Genomic DNA, 22,219 nt, shown 5'->3' on the forward strand with positions numbered 1-22,219 from the left:
CGAAAGGCACGGCCGTGACTCTCGCGAAAGTACAACCATGCCTCTCGCGAAAGCAAAACCCTGACTCTCGCGAAAGAAAAAAAAACAGAAAACATGTATTTTTCCCTTTCCGAGAGGCACGGCCGTGACTTTCGCGTAAGCACAACCGTGCCTCTCACGGAAGCAAAACCGTGACTCTCACGAAAGAAAAAAAACAGAAAACGCGTTTTGTTTTTCCCTTTCTGAGAGGCACGGCCGTGATTCTCGCGAAAGCACAACCGTGCCTTTCGCGGAAGAAAAACCGTGACTCTCGCGAAAGGAAAAAAACAGAAAATACGTTTTTTTTCGTTTCCGAAAGGCACGACCGTGACTCTCGATAAAGCACAACCATGCCTCTTGCGGAAGAAAAATCGTGACTTTCGCGAAAGGAAAAAAAAAGAAAACACGTTTTTTTGTGATTTTTTTTTTCGATTTTTTTGTTCGAAAAGCTAAGAAAGACCGGGGGAAAACCAAAACGTCGAAAAAACCAAAAAAACCCATTTAAAAAGCCGAAAACGTGTGCGGAAAAATAAAAAAAAACAAAATCCGAAGAGAGCGTCCAAAGCGCGATACGTGGCAAATGACTGAGAACGCGCCAAATGGCGTTGATCGTTGCGAGGCTCTCGAAGGAGCGCTTGTTAACTAGTTGCTCCCTTCTCCCGTCCGACGAAATGGATGGGCCAATTTCGAACACAGTAGGCCCACTTCCACCTCCTAGCCGGGCTCAGTCAGGTCAGTCCATCCCTTCCACCTGGTCTTCGCACCTGAGACGGGGGAGATGCGGCGGCCGTCGGCTTCGTCGCCTCCGGCGAGGGGCCCGGTGTTGGCTGCCGCAGCCGCTGTCGTGCTCCTCCCGGCTATTTTCCCCGCGCTGTTCTCCCCGCTCGGCCGCGCCTTCCCTTCCCTATTCTCGGTGCGTCCCCTAGTCCCATCCCCCTCTCCAGGCGGTTCGATTTGAGCCGGTGTAGCGTCGTATTGGCGTTGGCGATTTTCTGCTTTTCTAGCTGCTTCCTACGCTTCTCCTTGCTAGTTTGCCACTTTCCCGAGTCCGATCCTGTGGGGTCTTGGATAGTAGACGGATTGGTACGGTTGGGGAGTCCGGCATGTGCAGGGCGAAATGGTGTGGTGAATTCATGAATTTTCTCTCTCTCGTTGTTAAGAAATTACATTAGTTTAGTTGGTGTATGTATGTTGACGCAGAGTTACCTGTAAATAAGCAAAGTGTGCAAGCTATGTGAAGATCTGGATTCTTTTGATGGATAGCATCATGCCAGTTGCATCGAATATTTTGGTTTGGGCAGTGGTCTACAATGTTTGATTACCACTCCCTCCGTCCCAAAATTCTTGTCTTAAATTCGTCTAGATACGGATGTATCTAATACTAAAACATGACTTGATACACCCGTATTTAGACAAATCTGAGACAAGAATTTTGGGACGGAGGGAGTAGATTTTATATGCATTTTGCGGCAGTGTGGGACTGTATGAGTACATGAAAATACCGGGAATAACATATGTACTGGATTACTATGGTTATGAAGATAGATTGGCAACTCAAGTAGACCTTAGTAAGTATTTCTGCAAACTGCAATATTGTCTTTTTAAGATTAATCATGTGGACAGCGTGTATATTGCAGGAGTGGAATGCCCCTAAGCCAATGCACGAGTCTCTTTTGAACGCGTCTTTGCGATGGACAATAGTGAGTATTCAAAACTCAGATGAAAAATGGAAGTAGTTATGTTGAAGTCTATTTGTAACTTGCTTTCTGTTACAGCCAGATGAACAAAAGAGAGAGATCTGGACACCCTTGCCTGACCAGGGGTGGAAACCATGCATAAGATCATCGATTACTCGTGGTAACACTCTGAGATAACATGGTTATGTAATGATATGCCTCCAGCTGCGACAGATCACTAAGCATTTGGTTATATAAAGTGTAGGGTTACCTTCGGAACCTAGTGGGTACATACAAGTATTTCTTGATGGTGGCCTGAACCAGCAAAGAATGGGGGTAACACACTTTTTATGTACCAGATTCATGATGTTAGATTTAAGACAACTTGCTTGGTTGAGATTTTAGATCATCTGTCTCTTTCTTTTTGTTCTCTAGATATGTGATGCTGTTGCGGTTGCTAAGATTCTGAATGCTACTCTTGTGATTCCACATCTTGAAGTAAACCCTGTTTGGAAAGATTCAAGGTGCTTTTGAAGTTTCAGCGTACTACTATATCTTGTTAGTTTTTTTATTCTCCTGTTAAATTGGAAGTGAAAGTTTTAGTTGTGTTGCAGCTTATTTGGAGATATTTTCAATGTGGATCACTTTATTAACACCCTAAAAGGCGAGGTTTCAATAGTGAGAATTCCACCAAAAGAATTTGCGTGGAGCACAAGAGAGTTCTATGGCACAGGAATACGTGCTACAAGAGTAAAAACTGCACCTGTTCATGCCTCAGCTAATTGGTATATAGAGAATGTCAGTCCTATCCTGCAAAGGTTTGTGATTTCTTTGGTCATATAGTCACTTCTCTTGACCCCTTGATAAGTGAAGGTCTGCAGTACCCTTTGTACTGACACATGTTGCAAAACTAAACTACTACTCCCTCCATTCACAAATATAAGATGTTCTAACTTTTTTCTGAATCAGATGTATGTACACACGTTTTAGTCTGTTTGTTTACTCATTGCAGTCCGTATGTAGTCCATATTAGAATATCCAAAACATCTTATACTCCCTCCGTTCCTAAATACTTGTCTTTCTAGGCATTTCAACAAGTGACTACATACGGAGCAAAATGAGTGAATCTACACTCTAAAATATGTCTACATACATCCGTATGTAGTAGTCATTTGAAATGTCTAGAAAGACAAATATTTAGGAACGGAGGGAGTATTTGTGAACAGTGGGAGTATTTGACATATATTGCATGGCATAATAATGCTAAGAAACTGCAGTTCATGTTTAGCCCAGGTTGATGGCCACTGAACAGGCTTTGTAGCATTAACATTATAATTTGTGATCTAACTTCAATAGTTGGTTACTTTGTGAGGGGAATCCTTCACCGAGAATCTCATGTACGTGTTGTTTCCCTTGTCAGCTATGGCATTGCAGCCATTGCCCCCTTTTCTCACCGCCTTGCATTTGATGATTTGCCCGTGGACATTCAACGCCTGCGCTGTAAAGTTAACTTTGAAGCTCTGATTTTTGTGCCTTACATTATCTCATTGGGGAGGACCCTTGAGAAGCGCTTGAGATCTCCAGTCCAGGGGCATTCCACTGAATTTGCCCAACAAGTCGTAGAAGAAAACACAGATCAGGATGGAAAGTACGCAGTTTTACATCTCCGCTTCGATAAGGTAAATGGAAGGGCTTCTGCAATATTTGGAAGTCGTATGTGTATTTTTTTTTGTTCTCTTCAGGGAATTGCCACTCTGAAACATCTCAAGCTGACCTACATTTTTCAGGATATGGCTGCACATTCTGCCTGTGACTTTGGCGGTGGTAGGGCTGAAAAATTAGCTCTGGCTAAGTACAGGCAAGTTATCTGGCAAGGGAGGGTATTAAATTCACAGTTAAGTGATGAGGAGCTTCGAAACACAGGACGCTGCCCGTTGACTCCAGAAGAGATTGGGTTGATACTAGTAGCGCTTGGCTTTGACAGCACAACTCGATTTTATCTTGCCTCTCACAAGGTTTGACTCTCTGCACTCGCTTATTCTCCATAGTGGAAGTAGAAAGTTCTAACATACATCACCTATTAAGGTATATGGAGGGGAAGCTAGGATCTCTAGCTTGCGCAAACTTTTCCCGCTGATGGAAGACAAGAGGAGCCTTGCATCGGCAGATGAACTTGCTAATGTTGAAGGGAAGGCTTCTGTGCTAGCAGCTCTTGACTACCATATCAGCATGCACAGCGATGTTTTCATCTCTGCTTCTCCTGGCAATATGCATAATGCACTGGTAAAACCTGTTGGCTTCTGCTGTATTCCCTAGTTTTTTCCGCTTTCTTTATTGGTCCTGACTAGATGATGGTTGATTCAGTTGGCCCACCGGGCCTACAGGAATTTCAAGACGATAAGGCCAAACATGACATTGCTTGGCCACATATTTGCGAACAAGAGCATGGAGTGGTCAGAGTTTCAGCAGGCTGTACAGGCAGGCCACAAAGGTAGATACGGGCAGATCCGGCTGAGGAAGCCGAAGCAGTCTATCTATACTTATCCTGCCCCGGATTGTATGTGCCAAGGGTAGATCGCCGAGTTTTCTGCAGTGCACCGACAAAAGAAATGTGCCGAGTTACTTGCAGCCGCTAATTAGGATAAGCTCATGTGGATACATACATTAGTTCTCAATTTTCGGTTGAATCAGTTGGCTGCCTCTTCCAATAGGATCTTAATTCTTAACCAATTTTTACGCACTGTATGTTGAGCCTTGAAGGACTCTAATCTTGTGCTGCTGCACATTCGATACGACAAAGTTGTAGTTTTGTGACTGATGTTGTATACCTGTGACTTGATATACTGGATCCTTTTTCTTCTTCTTTGATTCCACTGTTCTACATCTGTGTCCGGTGTTTGTATGAAGTTCAGCTTTGATTTACTATTGCTATCATCACAGCGAATTCGAGACGAATGCTTCAAACTAGTAGTATGTTTTGCCATGTTTAGAATAACACGCATGGGTGATATTACAAGTCCAGCCTCCATCGGAAGCCATGGGCGAATCCACAAGAAGAAAGTTTCACCACCGGAGCTTTTAAGATTACAACACATTTTTGCACTGTCCACCTACTCCTCCACACTTTGTACATCCTCAGCACCCCAAAATAACAATTCAGACCACCTGAAGCCTCCCCGGTCGGTGAAATCGACGGATTTATTGGCCGGAGATGGTCTGGATGATGGTGTTGTGCCATGGGTCGGCCAGGTGCTGCTGCAGGTTCTCGAACGGGCCCTTGCCGGTCACGTTGTGCTGCACCAGGAACCCCAGGAACGCCAGCATCGCCAGTCTCCCTGAACGAATCGAAAAACATCCAAAGATTAACAAGAGCCGTCCGATTAGAAATTAACGATGGTGAAGCAAGCAGAGAACGATGGACTGGGGAGGTACCGTTGGCGAGCTCCTTCTCCTTGTTCTCGAGGGTGGGGGCGAAGTTGAGGGGGTTGAAGACGCTGCCGGGATAGCCGCACTCGTGGGGCGGGAGGCTGTAGCTCTTGAAGATGGGGTCCTGGTTGACGGAGCCCGGGTTCTTGATGTCCTGCCACCGCCGGATCTCCACGTAGTGGAAGAGGATGAACTCGATGACGAAGAGCGTGGAGGAGGAGGCGAAGTAGGTCTCCTTGCCGGCGTCGTACCACTCGGGCGCGTTCAGCAGCCCCGCCTTGGTCAGCACCTCCGGGATCAGCATCCCCGCCACCCCCAGCATCGCCCACCGCCCGTTCACCAGCTCCGCCTGCACGAACCACCGCAGGTCCTCCGGGTCCTCCGCCAGCGCCAGCGGGTCGAACCCATTGTCACCCGCCAAGCTGATCCATCCATCCAACAAAGAGTATTAGCATACAGATACAGCATGTGCGTTGCATCATGTGTTATTGTTATGTTCCCATGCACCTGCCGTCGAGGTAGGCAGGGGAGGGGAGGCCGGGGAGCCACGACCCCTTGGCCTGGACGGCGACGTCGCGGCGCGTGGACTTGGCGAGGCCGACGCGGCCGGAGTCGCCCAGGAACCGGGGGCTCGACGCTGACGCCGCCGGCCGGAGAGCGGCCACGGGAGCGCGGGCACTGACCGACGACATCTTGTCTAGAGAGCAGGTACGGCGCACCGCGGCAGGAGAGTGAGAGTGCGTCGGTGTGTGGTGGTTCTGTTCTGCCTCTCCGCACCTGCGCTTGGCCCTTTGTATTGAGCTGCGCTTCGGTGATTTGTGGGTGTGGTGAGCTGGGGCCCGGAGGTCCAGATGGACGGCGCGTGTTGGCGCCGCTGCGTCGTCTGACGGCTGCGATTCGTTTGCGCCTGGAGACTGGATAGATGGACCAGTGGGAGACCGGGAGGCGTATGTGCGTTATCTGGATCATGGATAATGCGGAATCAAAAGGAGCATCGCTATTGGTCGGGGAAACGCACGTTCGGTTTACCTGGCTGCCACGTCGATCGGTCGATCCGTCATGGTGTACACCTGTACATGGTGCCATGGTGGGTTGGTCTGTTTGCTTGAACTTTCAAGCTCTTCCACACAAAACAGGCTTTCTCCCTAGAAAAAACACAAATGGTCGAATCGATACAAGGTGAAACTTCATACAAACCAGTCGCGGCGAGGATGGGACCAACCCGCAGCCGAACAAGAAAATAGGAATCGCGTTCTCAAAAAAAAAAGAAAAAAGAAAAAAGGAATCGCCACACTAATATGAGGCGACCTAGACTACCGAAGCAAAACTGAACCGCACTGCCTAGGGAAACCACGGGACACCGACGCACCGATCACACCAAGATGTCGTTGGATAGAGCAAGCGCACATGTCCTCTCGCTCCGGGCCGTGGAGTTTCGATCCTGCCAACGGATAGTGAGGACCGAGGATTGTGACTGCGAGGATACGTGTAAATGATAGGAGACCAATGAATCCACTCCACCCAAAGCCGAAGAAGCTTCACACCACGAGCAAAGCAAGCATGAAGGCACCAGCACGCTATAACCAGATGATACCTGAGTTCCCCGACGAGGCACCCTAGAGGGTAACGACGGAGAGCGCCACCGTCACTGTCGGTGTCAAAACCGGCGGATCTCGGGTAGGGGGTCCCGAACTGTGCGTCTAGACCGGATGATAACAGGAGGTAAGGAACACGATGTTTTACCAGGTTCGGGCCCTCTTGATGGAGGTAAAACCCTACGTCCTGCTTGATTAATATTAATGATATGGGTAATACAAGAGTAGATCTACCACGAGATCGAGGAGGCTAAACCCTAAAAGCTAGCCTATGGTATGGTTGTTGTATGATGAAGTTGTCCTACGGACTAAAACCCTCCGGTTTATATAGACACCGGAGAGGATTAGGGTTACACAAAGTCGGTTACAATGGTAGGAGATCTTGAATATCCGCATCGCCAAGCTTGCCTTCCACGCCAAGGAAAGTCCCATCCGGACACGAGACGAAATCTTCAATCTTGTATCTTCATAGTCCTGGAGTCCGGCTGAAGGTATAGTCCGGCTACCCGAACACCCCCTAATCCAGGACTCCCTCAGTAGCCCCTGAACCAGGCTTCAATGACGACGAGTCCGGCGCATAGATTGTCTTCGGCATTGCAAGGCGGGTTCCTCCTCCAAATTCTTCATAAAAGTTTATAAACACCAAGAGTAGTGTCCGGCTCTGCAAAATAAGTTTCCACGTATTGCCACAGAGAGAATAATATTAACACAAATCTAATCCGCTGACGTATTCCGCAGCGTGACATCACACTACGGCCAAGCCTTTATTCGAATCGTTTTCACTTTTCCACCTCAGCGTGTTTTGCGAGGCGGTTTCCTTGGCACGTCTTGTCAAAGCAGAGATCGTGTCCCCTTTATTTACGGGATTCTCATCAATACGGACGTGGGTAACCCAATTGTGCCCGTTAGCATGTCTTCTCGATTAAAGGCGAGTCCCAAACGGTTACGGGGAGGGCTCCTGGTATTCAACCTCTTATAAAGAGACCATGGCCTTACTCCTTTTCTCCAATCTCAAAACAAGTTCGCCCGTCGCCTCGAGTTCCAACACCCTAGACTCTAGATTCCAGGCGCTTTGGACCTTCGACAATGTCTGGTTCCGACCTTCAAGGCCGATGGATGCCCTCCTCCGTCACGGAGGAGGACGTGCTAAAGTTGAGAGATGCTAAGTTCTTGACCGTCGAAATTTTGCATAGGTTGCCTGCTCAAAGGCAGGCTATTCCCAGTCCCCAGCCCGGTGAGAGCGTAGTGTTCATGTCTCAGTTCCTTCGGGGGTTAGGCTTCCCGATGGATCCCTTCGTGAGGGGGCTAATGCTCTATTATGGGCTGGAATTTCATGACTTAGCCCCGGAGTCCATCCTCCACATTTCCTCATTCATCGTTGTATGCGAAGCGTTCCTCCGTGTTACTCCTCACTTCGGATTATGGCTCAAGACTTTTGGAGTGGAGCCAAAGATGATCGAGGGACGGCACGCAGAGTGTGGAGGCGCTGTCATAAGTAAGAATGCTGATGCTCTATGGCCCGAGGGCTCCTTTCAAGAGGAGCTCGGCTTGTGGCAACGAGAGTGGTTCTATATCACCGCTCCCAGGAGCACCAAGTGGGTGGCGCCTCCTGCCTTTCGCTCGGGTCCCCCACCACGGCTAGCGTCATGGGTCAACAAAGGATTAGATTGGGGGTTATCCAAAGACGTGCCCTTGTTGTAGGGCCGCATTAGGGATCTCTTAGAAAGAGACCTCAACCTGGTCAAGGTGACACAGGTCATGCTGATTCGCCGAACACTGCCCGGCAAACGTCGCTCCCTTCGTCTATGGGAGTTTAATCCGGAGGGACCACGAGCTCTCCAACATTTTATGGGCGCAACGCCCGTGGAGATGTATAAAATGTTCTTCGGATCACAAGCAATGTGTCCGGATTTGACCGAGGACGCAGGTTTAAGCTGCAATCGCCCGGATACTCAAGTAAGTAACCTTGCGCCCGGACTCGCTACCTGTAAAATTGTCATAAATTCGCCCCTAAAAGATTTGTCCTTTTAAACAGGAGTGGATAGCGAAGGCAAAGCTGATCAGGTGTCCGGCTCCCCTTCCTGAGACCAGGCCGGATCCCGTGCTAGTCAGGATGTTGAAGATCGTGCCTTTGGAGGGAAGTGAGGGGGAGGACAAGGAAACTATGGCCTCCTCGAAGGAGGCTGCTCCGAAGGGAAGAACCGACAATTCCTCTCCTAAGGGGAAGAAGAGGGCCGCCTCTGACGACCCGGAGACCATGGCCTCAAAGAGGGGGGAAAAGTCCTCGTCAGAGGGTCCGACGCCGGGGAGATCCTCGGCCGAACTACGCCCTCAAAGGGATCAGCCCTCCAGCGAGTCGTAAGTAGAGAAAGATTTTCCTTTAGAGGGATGAGAGAAATCCTTGCTTTTTATCTGAGAAGATTAACCGAAATTTTACTTTGTAGCTCGGACCTCAGCCCTTCTCAGCAGAGCTCGTCTTTGGGGGATCTTCTTCCGGAGATGATGGAGAGTGGAACGCCTCCTCCTGCCGCACCGCCTGGCGAGGCGGGCGACCCTGAGGTGTCGTCGCGGAGGGTTTCTCCGAATCCGGCAGGGGTGGAAGGTAACCATATGTCCCCCCGAGGTTCTCCGCGTCCGGCCTTCGATGGAGGTCATAGGACGAGTCCGGCACCGTCCGATGCGCGGTCGGAGGAACTGATGATTCTGCTGGGGCGAGCTTCTATCTCAGAGGAGCACCGTGCATTGATGGGTACGGTGATTGGAAGGATTTCGTCCGCAGAAAGCGGATTGCATGAGGCCGTCAGAAGTTTGCTGACGGGTTTTGAGGTACGTTTGATAATGTACTTCTTTGTCAGTTGCACATAAACAAGATGCGCCCTGTGTAGATAGTAGCCCCTGAGACTCTGTGCGTTGTCAAAATTGACGGCGCGCAGAGGATCATAATCCTAGGTCTAAAATGTCGCCTTTGTATACAGGTGGTGAAGTGTCCGGAATCGAGCTGAACTGATGATTTTGCCGAACTAAAGCGGCAACTTGACGTGGCAGATGCCGACATCGCGCTCGTCAACGAGCGGCTTGATGAGGCTCAAGGTATGCAATTCCTCTGGCGGCATCTGGTAAGAGGAGCTTTATGCCAGTATCTTACAATGTGTGTGCTTGACGCAGATGGTGCGGCCGCCGTGGAGAGTCTTCGGGCGGAACTTGCCCGAGCTAAGGAACAAGCCAGGAAAAGTGATGCGGCTGCCGAGAAGGCCCTTGAAGAGCTGAGAGCCGAACAGGCTGCTCACTGCCGAAGCAAGAAGGAGATGACCGTGATGGCCGTGAAGGTAAAAGGTGCTGCTGACCGTTGCAAGTTTCTTGAGAAAGAAGACCGGGCGAGGCAGACGGACTTAGAGAAGGCCATTGCCGATGCCAAGGATGCTCGCTCTGCGATGAGAGCTGCGAAGGAGGAGCTGCGTCAGGCCGGACAGATTGCGGCTGGAAAGCCCTTTATGCTGCGGAGGAAGTTTTGCGATCCGAAGTTTGCTCCGTTGGACCGGATGTGGAGTGCGGAGGACACCTATCTGGATTTGGCAGCGAGTGCTGCTGATGCGACCGAATACTTTCGAGATCAAGAAGATCGCGAAGTGGAAAGGCTTTTCTGGTCGCAGTTCCAGAATCCAGAGCGTCCACTGGAAGTGGATGATCGTCTGGCTCAATGGGCCGAACTGAATAGATTGTCCGTACTCGCCATGAAGTACTTCATGAGTCATCTGTGGTCGGGGAGATCGGAGCCGAAGAGTTATTTCAGCTTGGTGCAACAATTCCTTGACGCGGTGCCACGTATCAATGCGATGAAGAGGTCAGCATGCATAGAGGGCGCACGGATGGCTCTTGCCCGTGTCAAGACATACTGGGCAGAGATGGAGACCACCATTGTTGCATCCCGAGATTCGGACAAAAGCCGAGTACCCTCCGAGCACTATTTTCAGGAAGTCCTTGAAGGCGCTCGTGTAATAGAGACGCGGTGCTCGAAGGATGCTATGTTCTGATAGCATATGTAATTATAAAGCAATATTTTGATGAATTGTAGTAGCCTTTTATACTTGTGCCTTCAAGTATTTGGAACACCTCCTGTGCGGCCGTCTTAAGATATATGTACAAAATCTGAAAGATTGCAGTCGTTGGCTTCAGCCCCCACGCACATAGTGCGGGGGTGCTCACAGAAGGTGCATTTTCACACTTAATCCAACGTCTTGGTCCTACAAAGGAGGTGATAGCGCAGCGAGCTAGGCAACTGAACTATAATGCTTTAACACTTTCACTTAGCCATAGGAGCTTGACAATGGGACTATTTAGGTAGCCCCTGGTGGCGGCTGCGCTCGCCCGAATTCGGGGCGCGTATGTGTCTGGCCGGGAAACGGCCCATCGTTAATGCGGAGGAATCCTACAGATTCCGGAGAGTCATCGAGTGGTTGACCAGTCTCACGCCATATCATGACAGTCGATTTTCGGCTTTCTCTACTGAGGTGCTCGCCTGGCCGAACCAGGGCACAATCGCAGTAGTTCTCCTGGTGTCGCCTTAGCCGATAGAGCGGAACGTAAGGCGGCCGAACACAGGAGCCGGGCAACCCAACATTTGACCAAAATCATGACTCGGAGCTGATGCATATAAGGCCAAACTCGCGACGCCGAACACTCCCTAAGGTATTCGGTCTTTATGAGAGCGGGCGAGGTAACGCTCTGAGGTATAAGCCCCTAGTGTCCAGGTACGCACAAGAATTCTGACGTGGCGACATGCCAAGACGCCAGCCTCCTCCTTGGTCATAGAACCAAGGGATGTGTATCAACAAGAGACAGTAAAAAAGGTTTACGCAGGGTCTTAATCTGAAAAGAATCCTTGGAACGGGTCCCTACTGCACGTCTGCGCCTGTGTCTCCGTTGTGCCGTATCCTGGACGGGCGCAGCACGACGTTCATCTGTAAAAAGAGAGCAACTAAGTTGAAAAAGGGGCGTGCCGAACAAAAGTTATATGAAATAAACAAAGTGTAAAGTAAAATATGAAAAATTGAGCTTTATTGTCTCTTATTTTATACGTGTGAAGCCCCTAGTGCAGGGGTATATGGCCACTAAGCCTTTATCAACGATACTTTTGTGCCGGACTCGTCTATCCGTGTCCGTGGTCTTAATGACCTGTTCCGATGTTCTGGCTGGTGAAGCCATTGTATTGTGGGGCTGTTAAAGCGGCCGCACAATCCTCCGCTTGGGGGAGGTGTTCTCACTGCTTCCCCTTTAAGGAAATGATGCCGCGTGGACCGGGCATCTTAAGCGTAAGAGATGCATAATGCGGTATTGCGTTAAAGCGGGCGAAAGCTTCGCGTCCCAGTAGTGCTTGATAGCGACTTGAGAATGAGACGATGTGGAAAGTCAGCTTTTCGCGACGGAAGTTATCGGCAGAGCCGGAAATAACCTCGAGCCGGAGAAAACCCATTCAATGGGTGTCCGGACCTGGCGTTACTCCTTGAAAGGAGGTTTTGCTGTGCCGAATTCTTTTTGGGTCGATCCCCATGTGGCGGATTGAGTCCTGATATATCAGGTTGAGTCCGCTGCCACCGTCCATAAGGACATTTGAAAACTGGAGTCCGCCAATTATTGGATCGAGTACCAGGGCAGTCCAGCCTGGGTTCCTGACACTTCTAGAATAATCCAGATGATCGAAGATGATTGGTTTTGACAACCAGTGGCGGGATTCCTTTGGGATAGGCCGTGGGGCGCGTACCTTTATGGGCGCCGCACGTTTTGTTATGTGGAGTAAGTTTACTGTTTTTACTTCTTGTGGTAAATTCTTTTGTTTCCTGGTACTCTGCTTTTGGGGTTCGTGCTCATCTTCGCTTGGTGTGTCGAGCCCCTTGTGTTCGGCGTTGAGTCTGCCGGATTGTTTGAAAACCCAACAATCTCTGTGGGTATGGTTAGCAGGCTTTCCGGGAGTGCTGTGTATTTGACATATCCTATACAAAATTTTGTTTAGGTTGGATAGGTCGTCCCTGTTATCTTGGAGGGGTGGCTTTTTCTGATTCTGTCATGAGCTTTTGAATCCGGCGTTGACTGCCGTGCTCTTCGAACTTTTTTCCTTAGTCTGGCGACGGTCCTTATTGCGTCGCGGTTTTCCGTTTCCATCCCTAGTTTCGGATGTACTTGGGTCACTGGTGCTGCATCTTGCCAACCAGCTGTCCTCTCCTGCGCAAAAGCGGGTCATGAGGCTTGTTAGTGCGGCCATTGTTCTTGGCTTTTCTTGGCCGAGGTGTCTGGCGAGCCATTCGTCTCGAACATTATGCCTGAAAGCCGCTAAGGCTTCAGCGTCCGGACAGTCGACTATCTGATTCTTTTTAGTAAGAAATCTATTCCAGAATTGCCGAGCTGACTCTCCAGCTGTTGAGTTATGTGAGTAAGATCGTCTGCATCCGGAGGGCGGACATAAGTCCCTTGAAAATTTGCTCGGAAAGCGTCCTCGAGCTCTTCCCAACTTCCAATTGTGTTTTCAGGAAGGCTTTTGAGCCAATGTCGGGTTGGCCCTTTAAGCTTGAGGGGCAAGTATTTTATGGCGTGGAGGTCATCTCCTCTAGCCATATGTATGTGGAGGATATAATCCTCGATCCATACTCCAGGGTCTGTTGTTCCATCATATGCCTCTATGTTTACAGGTTTGAATCCCGCTGGAAATTCATAATCCAAGACCTCATTGGTGAAAGATAGGGGGTGTGCGGCACCCCTGTATTTGGGTGTACCGGATTCTGATAATGGCTTTATTGCATTGCTCACGAGAGCTTGCTTTCTTGGCCCGTAAATGGACCTAGCCGGGCCATGATGCGAATCCTTAAGTGGGTCGCATGCCAGCTTAAGTGCGGCGCTGCTTGCCGCTTTATGCTGGCCATGGGGTCGTCTATCCGACCGTGTGGCTTTCTCACTTTTGGAATGTGAGGGCTCTAAGGCCTCCTCGTCGAATTCAGGCAGTAGCTTTCTCTTCGGATAGCTTTTAGTGCGGCGACTGTCGCCGTATTTGTCTGCGGTATTGATTACTTTACTCCATCTGATCCTGAGTGCATCTTCCGCAGTTTTTAGCTTCCGCTTCTGCTTTTTCAGGCTGCGTGCGGTTGCAACGAGCCGTTTGTGGAGGTTCTTCTGCTTCGTGGGCTTGTCCGGCGTAGTGTCGTCCAGAATGCCATTTTCGCCGGGGGAGGGATGTTCGGTTTCTCTATCCGGGTTGTCCTGTTGGGACGGTTGCTCTAAGGCATGCTCGTCATCTACCGGCTCATCCTGCTCTATGGCTGGGTTTTTATAGAGGCGGGGCTTGGGTCGGCGTTTACGCTGACGCTTTGATTGTTTTTCGAGAGATTGATCCCTCTTTCCATCCCCGTTTTCCTCATTGTTGCTTCCTTTAGGGGTATCCACCATGTACACATCGTGAGATGAGGTGGCTGTCCAATGCCCTATAGGCGTTGGTTCTTGGTTGTCTCCTGCATCGTCGTCCATACCGTTGATGTCTTCGGAGTCGAAGTCGAGCATGTCGGTTAAATCGTTGATAGTGGCTACGAAGTGGGTGGTGGGTGGGTTTTGAATTTCTTCATCATCCAAATCCCATCCTTGCCGACCGTAGTCTGGCCAGGGCTCTCCTGATAAAGAGAGAGACTTTAGCGAATTCAGGATGTCACCAAAGGGCGAGTGCTGAAAGATGTCTGCGGCGGTGAACTCCATTATCGGCGCCCAATTGGATTCGATTGGCAGGGGCGCGCGGGGCTCGGAGTTCGGAAAGGAATCCGGCTCCTCGGAGTCACGGGCCATGCGGAGTGCGGGGCTGGAGTTCGGCTCGATCGCCTCTGAGATCGCAGCCCCTGAGGCAGCGTCCAACCGCTGATCCTCGATCGGCGCAGTAGGCTCCGAATCAATGGTCGAAACCGATGCGTGTGCAGCCTCCAAAGCGCTGTTCGGCGGCAGAGCTATATCATGCCCATCGAGACAGTGCGGTGCGCTTGGCTGTGGCTCGAATCCGTCGAAGATCAAGTCCCCGCGGATGCCAGCCGTGTAGTTTAGGCTTCCAAACCTGACCTGATGGCCAGGGGCGTAGCTTTCGATCTGCTCAGGTGGCCAAGCGACTTGGCCCGCAGTGCGAAGCCGCCGAAGACGAAGATCTGTCTGGGGAGAAAAGTCTCACCCTGGACTGCATCGTTGTTGATGATCGAAGGAGCCATCGGGCCTAAAGGCGACGACACAGAGGAACTCTCAATGAAAGCACCAATGTCGGTGTCAAAACCGGTGGATCTTGGGTAGGGGGTCCTGAACTGTGCGTCTAGGCCGGATGGTAACAGGAGGCAAGGAACACGATGTTTTACCCAGGTTCGGGCCCTCTTGATGGAGGTAAAACCCTACGTCCTGCTTGATTAATATTGATGATATGGGTAGTACAAGAGTAGATCTACCACGAGATCGAGGAGGCTAAACCCTAAAAGCTAGCCTATGGTATGGTTGTTGTATGATGAAGTTGTCCTACGGACTAAAACCCTCCGGTTTATATAGACACCGGAGAGGGTTAGGGTTACACAAAGTCGGTTACAATGGTAGGAGATCTTGAATATCCGCATCGCCAAGCTTGCCTTCCACGCCAAGGAAAGTCCCATCCGGACACGGGACGAAGTCTTCAATCTTGTATCTTCATAGTCCTGGAGTCCAGCTGAAGGTATAGTCCGGCTACCCGAACACCCCCTAATCCAGGACTCCCTCAGCCACCGACCCCGAAACGATGGGCTATGGTTCTCACCAAGAACGGGACAGAGACACATAATGACGCCCCCAAGAGGTAAGTGGCATGCACCCGCAGACATCATCGTGGTCGCCTTGTCGGCACCGAAGTGCGAAGCTTTCACTCACATCCTCGCCATAGCCACCTGAGGTACCAAATGGCCCAGCACGAGACCTTCAAATCCAGACCAAGGAGCCACCACCAGACGAGTCAGGACGATGCCGGGACCACCCACCGCTGCTCCCCTTCATACCCAGATACTCCCTCCGTTCGGTAAAGAGTGTACGTTTGGCTTCAAAATTTGTCCACAAAAGAGTGTACTTCCATCTTCCCAATGCACTTTAAAATAGAAAAAAATACTTCTCTCTCATCACACGGTAATCTAGACCAATAACAATCTACACATGGTCTTCTTAATTTCTACATGCACTTAGCTCATTGGGAGTTGGTTAATTAAAGAGCAGAGAGATGGTAGCTTGCACTTTTCCAATGCATTTTTTACTTAACTTCATAATTTTTCCTAAAATCTCTAGATGTACACTCTTCACCGGATGGAGAAGTAGCCAACAGGAGGGGCCACCACGCTACCATGCAGCTCACCGTAGAGCCAGGTGCAGAATCTCACCATATAGGACCGTCGCCCGACTTCCAGAAGAGACACACCACTGTCGTCAGGGCATCAAGCCCTCGGGAAGTGAACCCTTGAGATGGAAACCATGAGGACAAAACAACCATGCCATAGCACCACCATGGTCAGGGCCAGCCGACACTAATGCCAACCCACACGAAGGGGACAACCAGCCACGGGTGCCAGATCGCACCTGGATCTGACACCACCGCACATGACGGGAATCAACTGCCCACCACACATCATTGGTGCAACACCACAACTGTCATAGCCCCATGTGTTACCATCCCATGTCGTCAGCCAGCCGGGCACGTCCCAGTCCCGCACCCATGGGGGAGATACCCTGCACCGCTGATACGTCTCCAACGTATCTATAATTTTTTATTGTTCCATGCTATTATATTATCCATCTTAGATGTTTAATGGGCTTTACTATGCACTTTTATATTATTTTTGGGACTAATCTATTGACCCAGAGCCCAGTGCCAGTTCCTTTTTTCCCCTTGTTTCAGTGTTTCGAAGATAAGGAATATCAAACGGAGTCGAAACGGAATGAAACCTTCTGGAGAAGTTATTTTTGGAAGGAAAGCTACTCAATAGACTTGGAGTGCACGTCAAGAAAGAAACGAGGGAGCCACGAGGCAGGGGGCGCGCCCTCCACCCCCGTGGGCCCCTCGTGGCTCCCCTGACGTATTTCTTCCTCCCATATATATACCCATATACCCTAAAGACTCCGTGGAACACAATAGATCGGGAGTACCGCTGCCATAAGCTTCCGTAGCCACCGAAAACCAATCTAGACCCGTTCCGGCACCCTACCGGAGGGGGAATCCTTCTCTGGTGGCCATCTTCATCATCCCGGTGCTCTCCATGACGAGGAGGGAGTAGTTCTCCCTCGGGGCTGAGGGTATGTACCAGTAGCTATGTGTTTGATCTCTCTCTCTCTCTCTCTCGTGTTCTTGAGGTGGTACGATCTTGATGTATCGCGAGCTTTGCTATTATAGTTGGATCTTATGATGTTTCTCCCCCTCTACTCTCTTGTAATGGATTGAGTTTTCCCTTTGAAGTTATCTTATCAGATTGAGTCTTTATAGATTTGAGAACACTTGATGTATGTCTTGCCGTGCATATCTGTGGTGACAATGGGATATCACGTGATTCACTTGGTGTATGTTTTGGTGATCAACTTGCGGATTCTGACCATGAACCTATGCATAGGGGTTGGCACACGTTTTCGTCGTGATTCTCCGGTAGAAACTTTGGGGAACTCTTTGAGGTTCTATGTGTTGGTTGAATAGATGAATCTGAGATTGTGTGATGCATATCGTATAATCATACCCACGGATACTTGAGGTGACATTGGAGTATCTAGGTGACATTAGGGTTTTGGTTGATTTGTGTCTTAAGGTGTTATTCTAGTACGAACTCTAGGGCTGTTTGTGACACTTATAGGAATAGCCCAACGGATTGATTGGAAAGAATAACTTTGAGGTGGTTTCGTATCCTACCATAATCTCTTCATTTGTTCTCCGCTATAGTGACTTTGGAGTGACTCTTTGTTGCATGTTGAGGGATAGTTATATGATCCAATTATGTTATTATTGTTGAGAGGACTTGCACTAGTGAAAGTATGAACCCTATGCCTTGTTTCAACACATTGCAATACCATTTACGCTCACTTTTATCATCCGTTACCTTGCTGTTTTTATATTTTCAGATTACAAAAACTATTATCTACCATTCATATACCACTTGTATCACCACCTCTTCGCCGAACTAGTGCACCTATACAATTTACCATTGTATTGGGTGTGTTGGGGACACAAGAGACTCTTTGTTATTTGGTTGCAGGGTTGCTTGAGAGAGACCATATTCATCCTACGCCTCCTACGGATTGATAAACCTTAGGTCATCCACTTGAGGAAAATTTGCTACTGTCCTACAAACCTCTGCACTTGGAGGCCCAACAACGTCTACAAGAAGAAGGTTGTGTAGTAGACATCAAGCTCTTTTCTGGCGCCGTTGCCGGGGAGGTTAGCGCTTGAAGGTATATCTTTAGATCTTGCAATCGAATCTTTTTGTTTCTTGTTTTATGACTAGTTTAGTCTATAAAAGAAAACTATAAAAAATGAAATTAAGTTTGCCTCATACGCTTCATCTTTTTAATATCTTTCGTGAGTATGATGGAAAGGAAAATTGTGTCAAAGTGTTAGAAGAAGAATGCATTAAAATGTTTGGCACTAAATATTTGAATGATGAGCATGATTGCAATGTTGTTAGTATGAATTCCTTGAATATCCATGATGCTAATGATATGCAAAGCCACAAGCTTGGGGAAGCTATGTTTGATGAAGATGATATTTTTTTGTCCCCCGAGCTTTGATGAGCAAATTTACTATGATGAAAGCATGCCTCCTATCTATGATGATTATTGTGATGACACATATGCTTTAAAGAATAATGATAACAATGAAACTTGTCATCTTGATTTCAATTTTCAATCCCATGATAGTTACTTTATTGAGTTTGCTCTCACTACTATTCATGAGAAGAAATTTGCTTATGTGGAGAGTAATAAAAATTCTAGGCTTGTAGATCATGAAAAGAATGCTTTAGGTTCTGGTTATATTGTTGAATTCATTCATGATGCTACTGAAAATTATTATGAGGGAGGAACTTATGCTTGTAGGAATTGCAATAATATCAAGTTTCCTCTCTATGTGCTTAAAGTTTTAAAGTTATGCTTGTTTTACCTTCCTATGAAAGTTGATTCTTGTTCCCGCAAGTTGTTTTCTCACAAAATCCCTATGCATAGGAAGTGGGTTAGACTTAAATTTGCTAGTCATATTCTTCATGATGCTCTCTTTATGTTACAATTCTTATCTTTTCTGTGAGCATCATTGAAATCATCATGCCTAGCTAGGGGCGTTAAACGATAGCGCTTGTTGGGAGGCAACCCAACTTTATTTGTGTTCCTTGCTTTTTGCTCCTGTTTAGTAATAAATAATTTATCTAGCCTATGTTATGATTGAGTTTTTTTTATGTTTTAGTTAGTGTTTGTGTCAAGTAGAACCATTGGGAAGACTTGGGGAAAGTCTTGTTGAGCTTGCTGTAAAAAACAGAAACTTTAGCGCTCACGAGAATTGCTGCCATTTCTTATTGGAGAGTGCTATGTAGTTAAATTTTTTTGCATATGATTAATAGATAAATTCCTCAGGTCCAGCAATTTATTTTAGAATTTTTGGGGTTCCAGAAGTTTGCGTTAGTTACAGATTACTAGACTGTTCTGTTTTTGACAGATTCTGTTTTTCATGTGTTGTTTGCTTATTTTAATGAATCTATGAGTAGTATCGGAGGGTATGAACCATAGATGAGTTGGAATACAGTAGATATTAAACCAATATAAATAAAGAATGAGTTCATTACAGTACCTTGAAGTGGTGTTTTCTTTTCTTCTGCTAACGGACACAAGTTTTCTACTTTAAGTTTTGTGTTGTGAAGTTTTCAAGTTTTGGGTAAAAATTTGATGGATTATGGAACAAGGGGTGGCAAGAGCCTAAGCTTGGGGATGCCCAAGGCACCCCAAGGTAATATTCAAGGACAACCAAGAGCCTAAGCTTGGGGATGCCCCGGAAGGCATCCCCTCTTTCGTCTTTGTTCATCAGTAACTTTACTTGGAGCTATATTTTTATTCACCACATGATATGTGTTTTGCTTGGAGCGTCATTTTATTTTCTTTAGTTTTGCTTTCTGTTTGAATAAAATACCAAGATCTGAAATTCTTAAATGTTAGAGAGTCTGCATGTAGTTGCATAATTATTCGACTACTCATTGATCTTCACTTATATCTTTCAGAGTAGTTTGTTGTTACTCTCATGCTTCACTTATATCATTTTGAGAGTCCTAAACAGCATGGTAATTTGCTTTGGTTATTAAACTAGTCCTAATATGATGGTCATCCAAGAGGGATATAATAAAAACTTTCATATAAAGTGCATTGAATACTATGAGAAGTTTGATACTTGATGATTGTTTTGAGATATGAAGATGGTGATATTAGAGTCATGCTAGTTGAGTAGTTGTGAATTTCAGAAATACTTGTGTTGAAGTTTTTGATTCCCGTAGCATGCACGTATGGTGAACCATTATGTGATGAAGTCGGAGCATGATTTATTTATTGATTGTCTTCCTTATGAGTGTGCCGGGGTACTGATCCACGGGCACCTATGGGACCGGCGGACCGGGTCCCTTTCGGTTTGGCGGGGGCGGAGATCGTGCAAAGAGCAAATCGAGGCGATACACGCGAGCGATTTACCCAGGTTCGGGCCGCACGGATGCGTAAAACCCTACTCCTGCTTTGTGGTTTGTATTGATTTCTTGCTCGGGAGCGCGGAGTGCTACAGTACACTTCAGCAGCTAACGAGACCGAGCATGAGTGTCTTTCGAACCCCACTCTACATTGCACACGAGCCTCCTTTTATATGCTCAAGGGGTCACCGACAGGTGGCAACGGAGGCAAAGGGTAAAAATGGAAAGGTGCTGCGGTAGGTACAGCTACCTGCTACAGTGTATCATACCTAACCCTGACGGCAGGGGACAAGGGCCTTAAATGCTTGTCTGTGTCGCCTAAACAGTGCAAAAAGGGACTGCCAGGGACGCCACCGTTCGCCACGATGGCGATCTTGTCAGCGCCGCTTGCCACCGCACGCCGCTGGCTGCACAGACTCCCGCCACGTATGCCTGGAAGGGCCCCAGAGCGACATGTTGGTGGATGTGCTGGAGCGCGGGCACCGTGGTGTCTTGCCACGGCAAGCGCCTTGCCGCGGTTGTTGTCTTGTCACGCCTGGGAGCTTGTCGCTCACCGGGCCTTGCCGGGACGCGTGGTGCGCCGCGGCAAGTTCCTTGAGATGCCTTGGTTGGCCTTCCCGGCAAGCTCCTCTTGCCGGGGTCTTGGGATGCTTTTGTTAGCCTTCCCGGCAAGCTCCTCTTGCCAGGGTCTTGTCTTCTTGGCTTGGACACTTTGTTCTTGAATGGCTCCAAAGGAACCACGGAGGACCTTGGCGGTCACCCGGCAAGCCTTGCCGTGGGATGATGCGACTGCCCGTGCACAAGTTCGGGATACTAAGGTACCCCTACTCTAGTACACCGACAGGAGCCCCCGGGCCTGGGCCATACACGGTGCCGAGCGCTGTTGGGCCAGGCCCAAAACAGGGCACGAGCACGCGCGGCCTAGGTTACGCCGTATCTCACTCCGTATCCACCGCGCCCTCCCCGAACAGCACGCGTTGAATGCGGCGTCGTGGGAGAGGTCGTGGGTGGTTTCTTTATTCGGAAATGCGGAACGTCCGCCCCCTCCCTCTTTATAAGCAGGGGAAACAGGGGCAGTTCGCCCACTTGCCCGTTGCCGTTCCAAGCTCAGAAATCTCCGCCGCTCCCTCGCCTTCCCAAAGCAGAGAGAGAGCAGCGCTCCGCCCCCACATCGCCACCAGCACCACCAACGCCGTCGACCTCCTCCACTGCTTCCGCCATGGCTCCAAAAGCCGACAAGGGGAAGGGCGTGAAGTCGACCGAGGCGCAGCGGCTCGCGGCGCTGCGGAAGGAGCGGGTCGTCTTCCCCCCAAGCTTGGCGCGAAGGAGCTGAGGGAGAACTACTACCTTTTCTGGTCGGCGGAGACGCGAGCGCATCCGCGCACGAAGGTACTCCCAGCCGCCGCTTGGAAGAAAGCCCCAAATGGATACCCTTTCTTTGCTCTGTTCTTCTACTGCGGGCTCTGCCCGCCTTTCTCTGAGTTCTTCTACGACATCATGAATACCTACGGATTCCACCTCCTTGACTTCACCCCCAATGCCGTTCTGACCATGGCAGTTTTCGCACATCTCTGCGAAAACTTTGTCGGAGTCCTTCCCAACGTAGCCCTCTTCCGCCACTTCTTCATACCCCGAGTAGAGAGAGGAGAATCTTTATCCGGCGGAATCGCCTGGATCTCAAGGGCCGGCAAGAAGGAAACGTATCTGGAGGGAGAATTCCGCGGCAAATGGGAGGAGTGGAGGGCAGATTGGTGCTGGGTTGACGAGGAGAGCCCGCAGCCATTCACCACCCAGC

The 22,219-nt window shown here is 48.9% G+C and overlaps 2 protein-coding genes across 2 annotated transcripts; one reads left to right on the forward strand and one right to left on the reverse strand.

The window, feature by feature from the left end:
- The first annotated feature begins 704 nt into the window (after positions 1–704).
- Positions 705–4,557, forward strand: LOC125509515 (O-fucosyltransferase 31-like). Its single transcript, XM_048674497.1, has 10 exons — positions 705–931; positions 1,656–1,718; positions 1,794–1,875; positions 1,960–2,030; positions 2,130–2,218; positions 2,309–2,512; positions 3,115–3,373; positions 3,482–3,709; positions 3,780–3,977; positions 4,059–4,557. The coding sequence occupies exons 1-10, from the start codon at positions 797–799 to the stop codon at positions 4,266–4,268; spliced, it is 1,539 nt and encodes a 512-aa protein (XP_048530454.1). The 5' UTR covers positions 705–796; the 3' UTR covers positions 4,269–4,557.
- Positions 4,558–4,649: 92 nt separating this feature from the next.
- Positions 4,650–5,937, reverse strand: LOC125509516 (chlorophyll a-b binding protein 1B-20, chloroplastic). The gene is made up of 3 exons (XM_048674498.1): positions 5,628–5,937; positions 5,127–5,542; positions 4,650–5,029 (listed from the first exon to the last, which is right to left on the reverse strand). Exons 1-3 carry the CDS (start codon positions 5,810–5,812, stop codon positions 4,893–4,895), a joined length of 738 nt encoding a protein of 245 aa, XP_048530455.1. The 5' UTR covers positions 5,813–5,937; the 3' UTR covers positions 4,650–4,892.
- Between the last annotated feature and the right edge of the window lie 16,282 nt (positions 5,938–22,219).

This window comes from Triticum urartu, chromosome 5 (genome assembly GCF_003073215.2).
Source record: "Triticum urartu cultivar G1812 chromosome 5, Tu2.1, whole genome shotgun sequence".
Classification (NCBI taxonomy): domain Eukaryota; kingdom Viridiplantae; phylum Streptophyta; class Magnoliopsida; order Poales; family Poaceae; genus Triticum; species Triticum urartu.